The sequence below is a fragment of the Cyprinus carpio genome, chromosome B14 (assembly GCF_018340385.1).
Source record: "Cyprinus carpio isolate SPL01 chromosome B14, ASM1834038v1, whole genome shotgun sequence".
Taxonomy (NCBI): domain Eukaryota; kingdom Metazoa; phylum Chordata; class Actinopteri; order Cypriniformes; family Cyprinidae; genus Cyprinus; species Cyprinus carpio.
The window spans coordinates 9,354,058-9,372,090 of NC_056610.1; the positions used below are offsets into that span (position 1 = coordinate 9,354,058).

General features: G+C 36.6%; 1 protein-coding gene across 1 annotated transcript; it reads right to left on the reverse strand.

Moving 5' to 3' along the window:
• Positions 1–4,814: 4,814 nt before the first annotated feature.
• Positions 4,815–10,015, reverse strand: LOC109068105 (caspase-3-like). Its single transcript, XM_042737723.1, has 5 exons — positions 9,927–10,015; positions 6,846–6,988; positions 6,622–6,750; positions 6,341–6,516; positions 4,815–4,970 (listed from the first exon to the last, which is right to left on the reverse strand). The coding sequence occupies exons 1-5, from the start codon at positions 10,013–10,015 to the stop codon at positions 4,815–4,817; spliced, it is 693 nt and encodes a 230-aa protein (XP_042593657.1).
• Between the last annotated feature and the right edge of the window lie 8,018 nt (positions 10,016–18,033).

Below are 18,033 nucleotides of genomic sequence, written 5' to 3' on the forward strand. Positions count from 1 at the left end.
TTTCTGACACTAAAAAAGAAAATTAAATTGATGCAATTAAGGTGATCAGAATTTGAATAAGGTAAATAACATACAAGTAGTTTTGATGATCCGGAAAGTTTTTTAAACACTTCAAATGAAGTTTCTCTTTAAGCAGGGAGGGAGTGGAGAATGTTCTAAGACAAATTTTAGATTGCAAATATTAATGAAGTAATATTTTTAACGTCCTTTCAATAGTGAAATCCTACTCATATATATTAACTGAGATTACGTTGCGTTTTTACAATATTTTCTTATGAATATTGAGAACCAAGCATTAATCATAAACAGTTAGAGAAATCTCATTCAAATTGTTAGACAGATTTTACCCAGCTAAAGTGTTTTTGAAAAGGTTTAAATCAGACATAGATACAAGCTGTTCTTTTTGTGGTGACCCTAATGAAAATGATATACATATCTTTTGGGGACTGTCTTCACACACAGCTATTTTGGATTGAATTCTCTAATGTTATCAATCGCAGTGTGCTCCAGGGTTTCTCTTTGCTTTTTAAGGATGTACTGTTTGGCTTCTTTAATATACAAAAAGATCAAATTAATTAATATTTTATTATCAACCTATTATTACTTCTTAAACCTTTATATATTGATTTTGAAAAAGAGGTTCAGCAGTATATCCAAACTATTTCATCTTCCAAGAATCTTAAAGCTTTTAAAACAATTAATTTAATATTTTTAATTTATTTTGTTAAAGCTTTTGTCTTGTTTTATTTATTTACTGTTGCTCATGTCTGTAAATGGTGCTTTGCATGTAATGTCACCTCTTTGCATGTAATGTTGATATTATCAGTATTTATATCTTTGGTACCTTGGCATTAATATAAAAATAAAATAAAATAAAAATTAATAAAAAATAAAAAATAAAAAATTAGCCTGGCAGACTAAATGTGCACATAAAATAATAATGCATTTTATTTGTAATGCACTTTTCTGAAACCCAAAGTGCATCAGTTAAATAAAACAAAAACAAGAAAAACAAAACAAAAGTTAATTAAAAACAACCTTAAATAAATGTGTCTTTACCAGCATTTTAAAAAGTGTTACAAAGTTGAATAGTTTCTTATGGTAGAAAGAAACGCATTCCAGCTTGAGGGATTTTAATGAAAAAGCTCTTTCCCCCATAGTCTTACATTTTAATGAAGGCTGACAGAGTAAAAGGGAGTGTGGTGGAATATAAGGACTATAAGATCACAAAGATACGTCCTGTGCAGTCCCATATACTGTATGTTCAAATTAGAACTTCAAAATCAATCTTATAGAATTAATAGGAAGCCAGTCCAACTGGAAGCACCGGTTGTAATGTGTTCCCGGGGAGCAGTTCGAGAAAGCACACAAGCAGCAGAATTTTGAACATAGGCAACTGCAGCCTGCTTAGAGATTTAGCTGGAAGTCAAGAGAACAAGTTATTACAATAATCCAAGTCATAATGAAGGTGTGTATAAGCCTTTCAGAATCAGCGATATTTAGAATGCAATGTTCTTAAGATGGTAAAAATTTTTGCACATGCACATATAAAACAGTTTTATGAATGTGTTTTATTTGTGCATCAAATGTTAAATGTGGATCAAAAATAACACCAAGATTCCCCCCCTGTGAAATGGGAAATACCATGTTGGAATCAACAACCGAACTAATCTGATCGGCCTTACTTAGTCGCCACTATACAAATCAGTATCAAATCAGTTTTGGAGCCATTCAGCTTCAGGAAGTTAAACTGTACCCAGTTCCTGATCAATTCTAGACACCTACTTAACGTGCAATGGACATCAGGGCTACTGGTGATGTAAATCTGAGTATCATCTGCATAGCAGTGATACCAAAGACCATATTTTCTGATACTCTGCCCAAGCCGAAGCATATATAAAAATAGCTGCCATTAAACCAGAAGCCTGGTTTTTGATGTTTCTGCTTTGTCTTATTATAGACCTATTTCTAACCTTCCATTTCTGCCTAAACTACTGGAGCGTGTTGGGACTCTGATGCATGCTGTCAGGGATTTGGATTTTTGGCCAGCTGTGTTTTTTCCTTTATTTTGAATGTAAATCACCCACTGCTATGCATTCCTCTCTGTGGCTGATTGCTGAATGTGAATCACCTGCTGCCAATCAACTCATCTGCCTCCAGTATTTAAACCCTGGTTCTTCAGGTATTCTCTGCCAGATTGTTTAGTCTGCTAATGTGGTACTCTGCTAAGGCGTCCCAGTGTCTTTAGACCAGGTGCTGTGCTGTGCTGTGTTGTAATTCTGTTTCTCCAGTGTTTTAAACCTCACTCCTCCTGCATTCTGCCTGCCACACCCAATCAACAAACTAGTCTCTCAGCTCTACCAACATACAGTACTTATGGCCTGTTTAGTTTCCTGCACACCTCAGCCAACAGTCTTCAACAGCAAATGAGAGATGGATTGTGTTGCTTGACTTCTGGCAAAAAATGAATTTTATTTGCATCATTTTTAGTCTGTGTTCTGCTTTTGGGTTCAAAGCTGTGTTTGGTTACAACACATGCAGTATCTTGGTCATGTTAAAGCTCTGCTGCTTTTGACACCATGTGCCATTCTGTTCTTAATAACTGAACGGGGAAGTGGATCTAATATACTGGTAGTTGAAAATTAAAAGACTTGTACTTACAATAAAGTAAATTCCAACCGTTTCAAAGTTCGGAAAAGTAGTGATTGGTGAATTTTAAGGCTAAATATCAACTAATTCAACCAGGGTGATAGAGATTAAAGAACTGTTAAGAAATGTATTACACTGATCAACAGAGGCGTGAACAATGTCCTTAGCTAGTTTAAGAATTTTATTAAAAGTCCTAGGGCTAGATTTACTAAACAGGGCAAATTAATATTAGAGCATAGAAGTCCATATGCTTGATATTACAAAATGTAATGCTACGTTCAGACAAAGATCGGGAAAACATAACATTAATTTCATATGTAACAAACATATAGTCACTTATACTCACATCAGTACTTTCCACAGATTAAATACCAACACCAGCAGGACAAACCACAATCAATGTTTGACCCAGCTTAAAGATCCTAAAAGAAATATATGTCAAATCCAGCACTGTAAACATATCCCACACCAATATGAAAAATACAGATAATTTCAAATATTCATGATTAATTATAAATTCTCTTTATATCCCTGCCCGTTTTGACTGCAGTCTACAGTGCTTTAAATGGCTACATAGTATTGTTTTTTTTAATATGATTAAAAAGTGTTTGTATCCCACTGCAACATAATCAGTAAAATACACATGAATTATTTAGAGAAATAGAGTTTTTTGGTCAGCATATATGCAATACACGGTATCTGTTTCTTGCCATCATACTGTGCAGGACAAGAGGAGGAGCTAAATTCCAGCGCCACCTTGTGGTTGACACGTGTCATGACCTGCATGACCTCCAGTTATGAAAGCAGATTAGTCTCAAATATAATTCACGCAAAAAACACGATTCACACATGCGTAGACAATTTCACATGCATGAAACCTAATATATTATTATATATTATATATTATATATTTTGTGAATATATAAAAATATATTCACAAAAAGCAATTGCACATGCGCAAAATAAAATTATATATTCATAAAATACATTTCACAAATGCAAACACAATTCGTAGATATACAACTGTGCACAAAAACCTTTGAATGTTTAAAATGTACGAGTGTCTGAATGTACAAATCGTCATTTACTACGAATCCACTCGGATTTGTGTGTGTGTGTTTTTTGAGACTTTCCTGGCAGAGCTCTCTTCCCACGTGGGTCTGTCGTACTCTTTAGCCAATCAGATGCGAGCTTACCATTCAACCAATCATATCATAAGCCACCGAGAGTGCATTCAGAACCTCGCAGGCAATCGGGGAGACGTCAAGAGAGAAGACCATAGAAGCCCTGGCGTTACATATTAAAATACTATACAAAATAATTAATCAGAATACTTACTCCTGCTCACTCACGCCAAAGAACTCCCCGCTCAAGCTCGCCGTCTCTGCAAGATTAACGATGGCAGTTTGCACGCACAGCTACTAGAAGATTTACATCTGTCAGACAGGTTGCTGACGTCATCAAGCTTAGTTTGACTCTGCGCGTCAGAAACGGAAGTTCTAAAAATCGCTAAAAATGGGCTTCACTTGTCTCAGTTGAGTTCCAATTGGGTCGCTGTGTCCATTTCTTTTACTGTCTATGGGATTACTGATGTAAAGGCTTAATTTCCGTTCTAATTAATCCATATTGCGCAAAAGGATCGTACGACAGACCCACGTGGAAAGAGAGATCTGCCAGGAAAGTCTCAAAAATACACACACACAAATCCGAGTGGATTCGTAGTAAATGACGATTTGTACATTCAGACACTCGTACATTTTAAACATTCAAAGGTTTTTGTGCACAGTTGTATATCTACGAATTGTGTTTTGCATTTGTGAAATGTATTTTATGAATATATAATTTCATTTTGCGCATGTGAATTGCTTTTTGTGAATATGTTTTTTTTTTTCACGCACGTGAATTTTTTTTGTGTGTACGTGAATTAGGTTTCATGCATGTGAAATTGTTTATGCATGTGTGAATCGTGTTTTTTGCGTGAATTATATTTGAGACTAATCTGTCTCCATATCCAGTCGCTTGCTGTATTTTGACAGCATCTCACACAATGAGATGATGAACCAGGAGCCATTAGCAGAGTTCCTCCAAGCGCAATAACCTGAGGTCAGACAGCAAACAAGATGATTAAAGCATAGATTGAAGATAATCAGCATGTTTTCTATAATTTAGATCTCAAGAAAGTTTCTTAGAACCGAATACTCGTTACCTGGTGCAGTGGCGTAGATATACAAAAATTCTGCCTCAACAGGAATTTTCTGTGTTTCCTCTTCAGTGTCATAGTCGGACTCAACGCCAGCATCCAGACCTGAGCCTCGGCAAGCCTGCATGTAGACACAAAGGACAAGCACACTCAAGCATTTGTGTGAGAGCAACTAAAACTATTAATTTAAACACGTACAATCAAAATTGGCCTTTAAAACATTCGTTATGGTTTTGGTGCAGTCTGGAAGCTATAGGCTATATGATGTATAATTTGCATCTCTGCATATTAGTAAACAAAAGGCTGTACTTCAAAATAAACCACTAAAAACTAAAAAGTGGAAATTAAACAGTGTTTTTTTTTTCAGTAACCCTGGATCTTGTTTTTTGTGCATTTTCTGAAATTGTTCAAAACAAAGTATAATCAAATAACCTTGCAAGCTTCCAAATCCTCAATGCTCATCTTGCTGAAGCTGTCTGCTGCTTTTAACACAGTTAACCACCAGATCCTCCTGTCCACCATCATGAATATGGGCATCTCAGGAACAGAATTCCAACCAGATGATCCGAAGTAGACATTTCTGGCTGGATGGAGGACCATCACCTTCAACCCAACCTTGCTAAGACAGAACTGATTGTGGTCTCCGCCAACCCAGCACTTCAACACAACTTATCTATACAGTTAGGTTTGTCAACCATAACTCCTTCCAGGACAGCCAGAGACCTTGGAGTTGTGATTAATGATAAGTTAAGCTTCAAACCATATTGCTACAACAGCACAGTTCCTGCAGATTTGCCTTATACAACATTAGGCAGATCAGACCCTTCCTATCAGAACAGGCCACACAAATCCTTGTCCAAGCTCTTGTTCTCTCCAGACAGGACTATTGCAATGCTCTATTAGTGGGGCATCCAGCATGTACTATCAAACCTCTGCAGCTGATCCACAATGTAGCAGCTTCAATGAGCTGAAGAAAGCCCACGTCACACCTCTCTTCATCAGACTGCACTGGTTGCCAATAGCTGCTCACATCAAATTCGAGGTATGATGTTTGCCTATAAGACAACCACTGGCTCTGCACCAGTATACCTAAACTCACTAGCTAAGACTTATGCGCCCTCCAGAAGCTTGCATTCTGCATCGCCTTGTGGTGCCATCCCAAAGAAGCACAAAATCACTCTCACAGACGTTTTCCCAGCTGGTGGAATGGCCTGCCTATCTCAGTTCGATCAATTAGGTGAGTCTTTAGCAATTAAATAAAAAATGTCTAAAGATACATTTTTTTCGACAACACCTGACCAATTAATACTAACACTATATTATATTCTATTTGTTTTTTCTAATTGATTTCATATTAATATTAATATTAAACCTTGCTATGTGTACTGTGCTAGACTAACTGATACTACTGATATGATAATAGTATATAAATGGTACTAAAATAACAGCTTTCTGAACAAGAAAAGACTTTTATATTATCAATCAGCTCACCTGAATGAAGAAAAGTTTGGGTTTCCCCACCAGTGATCTGCAGCGGTCTCCTCTGAAGAGTGCAAACAGTTCCTTCAGCTCAATACAGTCATCTGTGCCAAATATCCTTCCATCTTCTCCATGACTCAGCAACACACACGCAAACATGGACGATTTACTGTGATCTTCCTTAGACACTGAGGATGGAAGAATTTATGAGTTTATGACTGATCAATTCAATTATTGTAACCAACCACTATTCAGGCTCGGTCAGCATATCGCCAAAAAAAAAACAAAAAAACCTCTAGTTAACAAATCTCTCATCTGTGAGACAGTCTGATCATTGCAAATTTTGATTTTGAAGCCCAGATTTGAGAAAGTCTCTTCCACATTCCCTTCATCTTTTTCTGTCCCATTACGAACTCCCATTCCTGTTAAAAAAAAAAAATGAAAAAAGGATTAATCCAACAAAAACAAACATTTAAATTAACCTGTTTAACTCATTAGTGCTAGTCCCAGCTCTTACCTGTTTTTTTATGGAAATTCTTGTTGTTGATGACGACACATTGTCCCAGACTGGGATAGTTCATATCGTATTGAAAAACATCTAAATGTAGTTTGCCATCCGTCTGAAGTGGTAATTTGGGAGGGGCTAGTTTAGGCAAGTTTCTGTGTGAGTTTGCTGTGAATGGAAAAACTTTAAAAATCTGGTAATGAGTGATCCTCAGCTGTTTAGTGTATGGTCAGTTTTTCCTCTTGACAAAATCAGTAAGTGTATGATGCCGTGTTTTAAAAGCGTGTTCAGAGAAACCAACCTTGATGTAGCTGTCTCTTATATATTTTAAACAGCATAGTAAAAATACTGACAATTTCCTCACCAACAAACACTCTTGTGAATGGGTGCTGTCAGAATGAGAGTCCAAAATAACTGATAAAAACATCACAATAATCCACATGTAATCCTTACAACTCAAGTCCATCAACTAACATATTGTGAAGCAAAAAGCTGTGAGTATGTATGATATAATTTTATATATTTTTCTACTTTGCTTCTGGCCAAAATATGAGTCCATAATGGATCCGCAACCTATAAAAGTCCCATGTTGTCCTCTCACATCAAAATCCACACATTTGTTTAAAACTGGACTGTTTTGTAAATGTTGCATGATCTGTGCATATTTCTCTCCTGATTCAGATAAAATGACTTTTCATTGGAGAAAGCATTATTATGGATGAAGTAAACAATGGTTTCATGGATTAGTTTCTTATGAACAAGTTCCTCTAAATTGCCCAGATAACTTGTTAACTTCTTGGTCACATACATCTTGATTTTACAAATTAAGAGCTTGTTTACTGAAGGCCTCTCACTTTTGGTCTATTGCAGAATATATATAAAAAAACAAGTCAGTTTCGCTTTACTGGGGCAAGCTCATGACAGCACATTATGAAAGAAAAGAATTATGAGTTTTGTTGCTCTTCTTTACTTTTATATTACATATTATAAATGTATCTATTTATCTATCTCAGCCAGCAGGAAAAAAAAAAACAGGTTCCTTATTGATTCTCTTCAGTGGCATCTAGACACATTTACATTTAACACATTGTTATCTAAATCCATTTGTCATTAAAAACATGTAAACACATTCAGAACTAAATTAATTAATAAAATCACATTTCTTTCTGATCAGTAAAAAAGCAAAGTCAAATATGCAATTAAGGTAATCAGTAATGTCACCTTTATTTATATAGCGCTTTAAACAAAACAGATTGTGTCAAAGCAACTGAACAACATTAATTAGGAAAACAGTGCATCAATAATGCAAAATGGCAGTTAAAGGCAGTTTATCATTGAATTCAGTGATGTCATCATGCAGCTCAGTTCAGTTTAAATAGTATCTGTGCAATCATTTGCGATCAAGTCAACGATATCGATGTAAATGAAGTGTCCCCTACTAAGCTAGCCAGACGCGACAGCGGCAAGGAACCAAAACTCCATCGGTGACAGAATGGAGAAAAAACCTTGGGAGAAACTAGGCTCAGCCAGGGGGCCAGTTCTACTCTGGCCAGATGAAACCAGCAGTTCAGTTCCAGGCTGCAGCATAGTCAGATTGTGCAGAGGACTCAACTGGTTCCTGTGATCTTGTCCCGGTGGTCGAGACGAGTTCTTTACAGGGGATCTGTATCTGGGGCTCATCTAGTTGTCCTGGTCTCCGCTGACATTCAGGGCTGTAGAGGTCCTTTCTAGGTGCTGATCCACCATCTGGGCTGGATACGTACTGGCTTTATAAGTAATAAGCAAGATCTTAAGTGAATGTGAAAGAGACATGACATACAGCCAAGTATGGTGACCCATACTCAGAATTTGTGCGCCAGTGCAGTGTTGACAGAATCGGGTTAATATGGTCAAACTTCCTGGTTCTAGTAAGAACTCTAGCTGCTGCATTTTGGAGAACTAACTGGTTCTAGTTTGTTTTTTGGATTAGCGTTCAGAACAACCACCCAATAAAGCATTGCAATAATCTAAGCTTGAGGTCATAAACGCATGGATTAACATTTCTACATTTGACATTGAGAGCATAGGTCATAATTTAGATATATTTCTGAGATGGAAAAATACAGTTTTACAAATGCTAGAAACGTGGCTTTCTAAGGAAATATTGCTATCAAATCGCACACCTAGGTTCCCTGGACCCCTTCCAGTTTGCATATCGGTCCAACCTCTCAACCGATGACACCATCGCAACTGCCCTCCACTCAGCACTCACACATACAGAAAAAAAGGACTCATATGTCAGAATGCTGTTCATAGACTTCAGTTCAGCATTCAACACAATCATACCCCAACAGCTCATTTACAAACTGTTCCAGCTGGGACTTCGCTGCGCAACACTTCGCTGTGCAACTGGCTGTTGGACTTTCTGACTGGAAGACCTCAGGCAGTATGGGTCGGCAGCAACACATCCAGCACCATCACACTGAACACTGGGGCCCCCCAAGGATGTGTGCTGAACCCCCTCCTCTTCACTCTGCTGACCCACAACTTCACACCGTTACACAACTCCAACCTCTTTATAAAGTTTGCAGATGACATGACTGTGGTGGGTCTCATTAGCAACAGAGATGAGACAAACTACAGGAGCGAGGTGAGCCGCCTGGCTGGGTGGTGCAGTGACAAAAATCTCTCTCTGAACGTGAAGACGAAGGAGATTGTTGTTGACTTCAGGAGAGTGCACACTCAGCATGCTCCTCTGACTATCAACAGTGCAACTGTGGTCCTGGGTGTGCACATCACAGAGGACCTCTCCTGGACCGACAACACCGCAGCACTGGCCAAGAAAGCACAGCACTCTACTTTCTCTGCAAACTGAGAAGAGCTAGAGCCCCGGCCCCCATCATGTGCACCTTCTACAGAGGCACCATTGGGAGCATCCTGACTAGCTGCATCACTGTGTGGTATGGCGCCTGCAACGCGTCCTGCCGGAAGACTCTTCAACGCATAGTGAGAGCAGCTGAGAAGATCATTGGTGTCTCGCTCCCCTCCCTCCAGGACATTTACGGAACCCGTCTCACTCGCAAAGCCCTCTGCATTGCAGGTGATCCCACCCACCTGTCACACAGCCTCTTCAGTCTGCTGCCATCAGGGAGGAGACTGCTGAGTCTCCAGGCCAAGACCAGCAGACTGGAGGACAGCTTCATTCATCAGGCTGTTAGGAAGCTGAACTCGCTCCCAAACTTGCCCCCACCCCAGGTCCCACATCCCCAGGTCCTTCCACTCCACCCCTCCCACTAAAATACGATGACATGCACCAGTCACTTTGTGCCGCATTGGTCTGCTCACTACCTCATTCAGCATAGAACTGACATCATTCTACTACCTCTTCAGTCAGTTAAATAAAAGAACTGTTCTCTGAGCCCTTTGTCACTTTAATCAGACTGAATAAGCCTTTTTTTGCACTACAATCTTTTTATCTGCACTGTTTGTTCACCTCACTGGTTTGCACTCTATCTGCCATGTGCCTTGGGCTGCGTTATTTTACTTTATTTGTATTTTTATTATTATTTTACATGCCCTTATTTGTATAGTTGTATTTTATATTTTATATTTGATCTGTATCTATCTGTATTTTTAGGATGTACTGTTAGTGTTATCTGTATGCACCATGGGCAAAGGTGTCAAAAGTATTCACATTAATTACTCAAGTAAAAGTATAGATACTAGGGTTTAAAAAGACTTTTGTAGAAGTTGAAGTATCAACTCAAGCTTTTTACTCAAGTAAAAGTGTAAAAGTAATGGTTTCAAAACTATTTAAAGTATAAAAGTAAAAGTAATGTAAGGTTAAAATAATGCATTAAGAATAAAAGCTTAGGTCCTATGCATAACACCCCACCTCCTCAAAAAAAACATTTTTCTAAAAATTTGGTATGCACTAGGCTACCTGTTTCAGCCGCATATATGCCCATTGAAAATGGACGCACCTTTAGTACAATGCAAATACATTAAAGAACTAGAGATATGATGACTAGTTGGCCTATAAGTATTGTACTGCGTGCAAAAAGTCAAACTTCAGAGGCATGTCATCCATCCAACCTTTAATGGAAGGTAAATGTACATCCACAGCTTAGCTGCAGGAATCTGCGAGGCCAATGGACACTTGGTGTACCCAGGTATAACAATTAAACAATTACCCTTGTATATATACAAAAAAAAAAAAAACATTAAAAATGAAAAAATAAACCAATAAACCAATCAAAAAATTAAAATAACTCATAATCCTGATACCTTCCTGGTATGTAATTGATACCTTCCTGTATTCGCTACATACGTCTGCTATAGGGATGTCAAAATGGCTGAAAAACTAAATTCGAGTTTTTTACTTATGTATAATAAAAATTCGAATTATATTCAAATTTTAAAATGCATAATTTCAGTTAGGGTGAAGAGAAGCTTTTGGCTTTTCTCCTGAGGTCACAAGAGGGCGCATCGAGCAAAATATTACTAATGTACGTTTATTCAAGCATTAGAATACATGACTGTTAAGTATGACAGCATCATGTATGCATGCATAGTTTAATACAAAGCGCGGAAAGCCAATCACACAATAAATTTTTTATTTAAAAACATGAGAGGCAGTGGGATGGGGAAAAACCCACCATAAATTCTCGAGATATGTTTTTAAAAAGTGTGAACGAGGGGATAACGAGTTACAAAGTTGGTATAGCCTACTTATCACAACATTGTCAATTGCGTTGTCAATCGCAAACGCCAATTTATTCAAACGTCTCGCTACCCGAACTACCTACAGTAGCTTAATTATCGGAGGAAGAAGAGAAAGCACCCATTTGATAAATCAGCCAGTAGTAAGAAATAATATCTTTTAAGAAATATATTTTTTGATAAACGAACCCAACACTAGCTATGTCCTTGCTGGAGTGTGATGTGATTTGTGTCATGTGCAGGTGCGATGGATCGCGTACAAACCAATAAGGTGTCGGAATGGTATGCTTCTCATCCAACCACAATCAAATTCACTTCATCCGGATGGCGCGATTTATCTGGATAGGTTTTTATTTTTTATTTTATTATTATTATTATTATTATTTTTTTTTTGAATGAAAACAAATCGAAATGAAATAGTAGTAACGAGGCTATTTTTTTTAAAATGTAAGGAGTAGAAAGTACAGATAATTGCGTGAAAATGTAAGGAGTAGAAGTAAAAAGTCGGCTGAAAAATATTTACTCCAGTAAAGTATAGATACCCAAAATTTCTACTTAAGTAAGGTAACGAAGTATTTGTACTTCGTTACTTGACACCTCTGACCATGGGTCTGAGAGTAACGCAATTTCAATTCTCTGCATGTATGTTTGACAATAAAGCAGACTTGACTTGACTTGACTAACTGATGACGAAGAATTGACAGAGCAGCCATCAAGTCTTAGACAGCGTTCTAGGTTATTACATGCAGAGTTTTTAGGTCCTATGCATAACAGTGAAAGCTAACACCGTGTTTCCTGATGGTATCTCCCAAGGGTAACATGTAAAGCATGAAGAGTAACGGCCCTAGTACTGAGCCTTGAGGTACTCCATTCTGCAATTGTGATCGTATGATAACCTCTTCATTCACTGCTACGAAATTTATGATAAAGTACGATTTAAACCCATGCTAATGCACTTCCATTAATGCCAACAAAGTTTTCTAGTATGCACAAAAAATTTGTGGTCAATAGTGTCGAAACCCAGTGCTAAGATCCAGTAGCACTAATAGAGAGATACAACCACGATCAGATGATAAGAGCAGGTCATTTGTAATTCTAAGTAGAGCAGTCCCAGTACTATGTTACGGTCTAAATCATGACTGGAAATCCTCACAGATACCATTTTTCTCTAAGAAAGAATATAATTGTGAGGATACTACCTTTTCTAGTATCTTGGACAGAAAAGGGAGATTCGAGATTGGTCTGTAATTAACTAGTTCTTTGGGGTCTAGTTGTGTTTTTTTGATGAGATGCTTAATAACAGCCAGTTTGAAGGTTTTGGGGACATATCCTAATGACAATGACACATTAATAATAGTCAGAAGAGGATCTATGACTTCTGGAAGCACCTCTTTTAGGAGCTTAGATTGAATAGGGTCTAACATGCATGTTGTGAATAATGTGAATAAAGTAATTAGCCCTAACTTACATCTGGTGTCAGATGTTTCGTTCTGAAAGAGAAATTAAACAAGTAGTTCGGTTGATCTAGGAGGTTGGTTAAATACTCGTGGTACAAATTTTAGGTCGTGAATATTCATTAAGTAATGTCTTTAATATCCTTCCAATAGAGACAGATTGCTTTTAGGCCACATCCACACGGGGGGCGGGGGCATGGGGGGGTCAATCCAACTAACTCTTTCCATTGACTTTGTATTGCAGGAAGCTGCCAGCAAACAAGAGCATGGTTCAACAATGCCGTCGTGTTTGAACGTATTGAATGACAAATAGTTAACTGCACTTGAAGCTTTCGTAAATTAAAAACGAAAACACCCAAAACTGTAAATGCCATCATAATGAAGATGAACTATATGTTGATACGTGAAATTCTGCAGGGGACATCAGATGGCTTAGTGTGGTGATGTAATGACGTGTGCCATTAATCGATCTACAGGAACATGAAAGGAATATTCTAAAAGCAACTCATGTAAACACCTTAATCATCATTTCAGAATAAGGTAAACAATTAGATTACTGATATCCATGTAAACGTAGTCACTGTCAGTGTTGAGTAAGTTACTCTAAAAAAATAATTAATTAGGCCTACTAGTTACTAATTACATCTTCAACAGTGTAATTAGATTACTGTACAAATTACTCTCTCCAAAAAGTATTTAATTACTTATTACTAATTACTTTCAAAATCCTATATCAACCTTGACAAGTTAATGATACTTTTAATTCTTTCAAGTAACTACATAAATTATTCTGGTCACACTTTAGATTAGGGTCCAATTCTCACTAACTAACCAACTAACTATTAACTATGACTGTTGGCCTCAACACTTTTGCCTTTTGGGTTTGTTCTTTTGGAGCTCAACTTGTTTCTCCTAAAATTCCTTAGAAGAAATGAAGAAATTCTTCCTTAGAAGAAATGAAAATTGAATATGACAAGCAATATGGCAAATATGACGAATCATTTTGAGAAACTGAAATATCTTCTGTAAAATTACTGGAATCTTTTTTTCTACATTAAAAAATCTGAGCAGCAAGAGTCTAAAAATGAATAAGTTTCAGTGAATTTTATGAAATGTAAAATTTTTGTGATATTAAAGATGTCTCAATTTTTCTTTCCTATAAATTCACAGAACTGCATGTAACAGAGTTGGGATGTTTGGATTATTATTTTCTTCTAAATGAATTAGGGGCATTATCATAATATTTTCATATCATAAAAAAACTATTAATTAAATTAAAGCTGAAAAGAAATAAAATACAATATGTAAAATGTAAAATGTATTCTGAGCAAAAAATAAAAAAGTTAGCACTAAATTTCCTAAAAATAAATAAATAAAAGAAACTAAATGAAAACTTAAATTTTAAAAAGCTAGTAATAATAATAATAATAATAATAATAATAAAAAGCATATAACAAGATTACAAAAATGTAACTAAAATTAAAATGAGTAATGGATATTAAAAAAATTAAAGGTAATTATAAATATAATAATTACTATATCAGTAATACTAAAACATCACTGAAACAAATACATGCACTGCATGCCATATAATACAAATAATACTAGGTTATACACAACTTCTTTCTATGGAGAATAAAAAAGTAACCAAACCTACGATAAAAGCCCTTAACAAACTGGGGGTTTAAGATTTCAGATTACTTAAAGGTGCTGTATGTATGATTGACACCGAGTGGTTGAACTAGGTATTGCAGTCCAAATTCAAAATATTGGAGAGGGTTTTTTTCACCCGGTCCCTCATACTCAGACTTGACACACACGCAGGTTGCCAGATTGACGACACAAACAGGAACGAGCACGCTTGATGATGAATGAAATGAAATATGCTGTATTTTCCGCCAACTGGCAACCTGGTGTGCCGAAATACAATTGGGTAAACTGGCAGTGGCACATCAAAACAAATACGACATTCCGACAAGAACCACACATTTTCAAAGGAGAATAACTGACTGTAGCATTGTTTTTCAGATAAACAAGTATGTTAACTTAGCATGTTTCTAAAATATCTGCAAACATATTATGGTATTTTTATGCTTTAGTGGAGTCAAAATCTTACATACAGCACCTTTAATAATGTAATGCATTTTAAAAATGTGTATTATAGACCCAGGAAAGTTGTGTAAATTAATGAAATCTTAAAATGCTGTGTGCATTTTTAAAACGAATATAATTTTTTTTCTAGTTTTTGAATATTGATGTGGATGATACAGGGTCTTTGGAGTCAAAATGTAAAGAATTACTGCTCTAAATAAAGTTCAGTTAGTGCAAATACTTAACATGAAGCTATGACTCTTTGCCTGTCTATGCTGGAACAAAGAATACATATCCCATCGGTTGTGTGTGACAGGTGACAACACTGGCTTTGGGAAGGCGACTGCTGCAGAGCTGGCCATGAGAGGAGCCCGAGTGATTCTGGCCTGCTGCAGCAAACAGAAAGGAGAAGTGTCAGCACAAGAAATCAGGACCGTGAGTGACAGCTCTGATTCTACTCTGATCTGGGAAGCTAGTTGTCACAGTGAGACCTCTGTTAATAATGACTACAATAAAACTATTAAGCACTGAAGACATGAAAAAAATACTTTGTCCACCAGTTTATTAATTTTTAAGCTACAACTTCACGCTTGATCTATTGTACAAACAATGCAGTATTAATATTGTGAAAAATATATTTATATAATATATATACAAACACACTATAATAATAATAATTATTCTATATATTTCAATCCTACCCTGAAAATTTTCACAAGTTTATGCTGAGAAAAGCTACTGATTTGCAACAGAAAAAAGTTGTTTTTTTTTTAACTGTAATAATATTCCTGTTTTTACTGTATCTTTTGAGCATAAGAGATTTCTTTCAAAAATATTTAAAAATCCTTTTCCAAATTTTGACTGGTAGTGTAAGCTGTGGTTTGTTGTGTTGTTAAGCACTGGCCACTCCAGGACGAACTGATGCCATTTTGACAAATCTGAGCAGTACGCAGGCGGCGTACGCTCTTCTGTATCAGCCGCACCACAAGGATACGTTTTTTTACGTGTATTTATGCTTTGGTTTGAAAGCAAACAGTGCATCGGCGCAGCGCGGCTGACACAGAAGAGTATACGCCGCCTGCGTACTGCTCAGAATTGCCAAAATGGCGCTATGCTGATTTGGAGAGACACAGAGGAGAGGAATTGTTAAATAAAGTCGCTATTTTTGTTCTCTTCGTGTACAAAAAGAATTCTTGTCGCTTCATAACATTATGGTTGAATCACTGATGGCAGATGGACTATTCTGACGATGCTTTTCATACTTTCCTGGACCTTGACACTGTTATTTATTTGGCAGTCTATGGGACAGTCTCAAGCATACCTGTTTTCATCCAAAATATCTTAAATTGTGTTCCGAAGACAAACGAAGCTTTTACGGGTTTGGAACGACATTGGGGTAAGTGATTAATGACAAAATGTTCATTTTGGGATGGAGTAACCCTTTAACGGCAATCCAAAAGGGGTAAGCTTTCAACTTAACTGTATGCTCTTGCCCCGTCCGTGCAAGTTATTATTATTATTTTAAACATTAAAACTGCTCAGGTAATTTAAGTGGTAGGCTATGATACATATTCATGTAGCCTATTACACTTCCCGTAACTCACAAACTCCTCGTAATAGCGCACAAATATTTCTGCATGTTTTCACTCGTGCCATGCTTCTGGTTTTCTGCAACAGACTGAAGCTCCCAGTCAATTCAGCGCGCCTTGCATTTAGCTAATAAAAGAAAAATGCTGCAGTTTTCTGGTATTTTATTATTGTTTGGGGAGTCTCCAGCTATATCTTAAACTTCTTAAAATACAGTCCACTTCAGATTGGCTTTAATCACTGCATAAAAGAAAAATAAAAAAATAAAAATTTAATGCAATCTTTATCTAATTCTGATTGGGTGGGCAAGACTGTCATTTGGGCGAGCTTAGCCCACCCCAGCCCAAACCTAGAGCCGGCCCCGTATACAACAAACATAATGCTAAATAGATAAGTACAACAAAGATTCCTAAGTGTTTCTTTGCATAAACATTAGCTATGAGATAGGTATTACTGCCACAAAACACAGGGTTTCTGCAAGTTTTATAAGGGCATATGTAAAACTTTCTAAGACCTTTTTAAAACCATTTAAAGAAGCTTTAAATGTGCTGTATGTAAGATTTTGACTCTACTAAAGCATAAAAATTCCATGTTTGCAGATATTTAAGAAACATGTTAAGTTAACATACTTGTTTATCTGAAAAACAATGCTACAGTCAGTTACTCTTCTTTGAAAATGTGTGTTCCGGGCCGGAATGTTGATCTTTGTTTTGGTTTGTGAAACCTGCCCCCTGCCAGTTTACCCAACTGTATTTCGGCATCCCGGGTTGCCAGTTGGCGGAAAACACAGCATATTTCATTTCATTTTCATTCATCGTCAAGTGCACTCATTCCTATTTGTTGTCAGTCTGGCAACCTGCATGTGCCTCAAGTCTTAGGAGGAGGGGCAGGGTTAAAAAAAAAACCCTCTCCAATATTTTGAATACCTTTAAGGAATAAATTAAAGGGTACACAATAGGTCAATACATTCTCTGAGAAAAGGTATTAACAACATTTCAAAGTTTGCAAATACAACAACCAATACTAATTTTACACACAGAATAGCTTGTTTTCTGAGAAATTAATAAAACTTAGCTGAATTTATGTTTAAAAAAGGGACACGTCTGCCAATTGGAACTTTATTTGCTTAGCTTTTGTTCAGCTACTCAGATATAATTATTATTTTTTTTTTTGCAGTGCATTACATTTAACGTTATCATGACTTTATGCGATTCAAGACTTTCTGCTCCAATGTAAGATCTTTTAAAGGGGTCATATGATGCTGCTAAAAAGAACATTATTTTGTGTATTTGGTGTAATGAAATGTGTTTATGCAGTTTAAGGTTAAAAAAAGACATTATTTTCAACATACTGTACATTATTGTTTC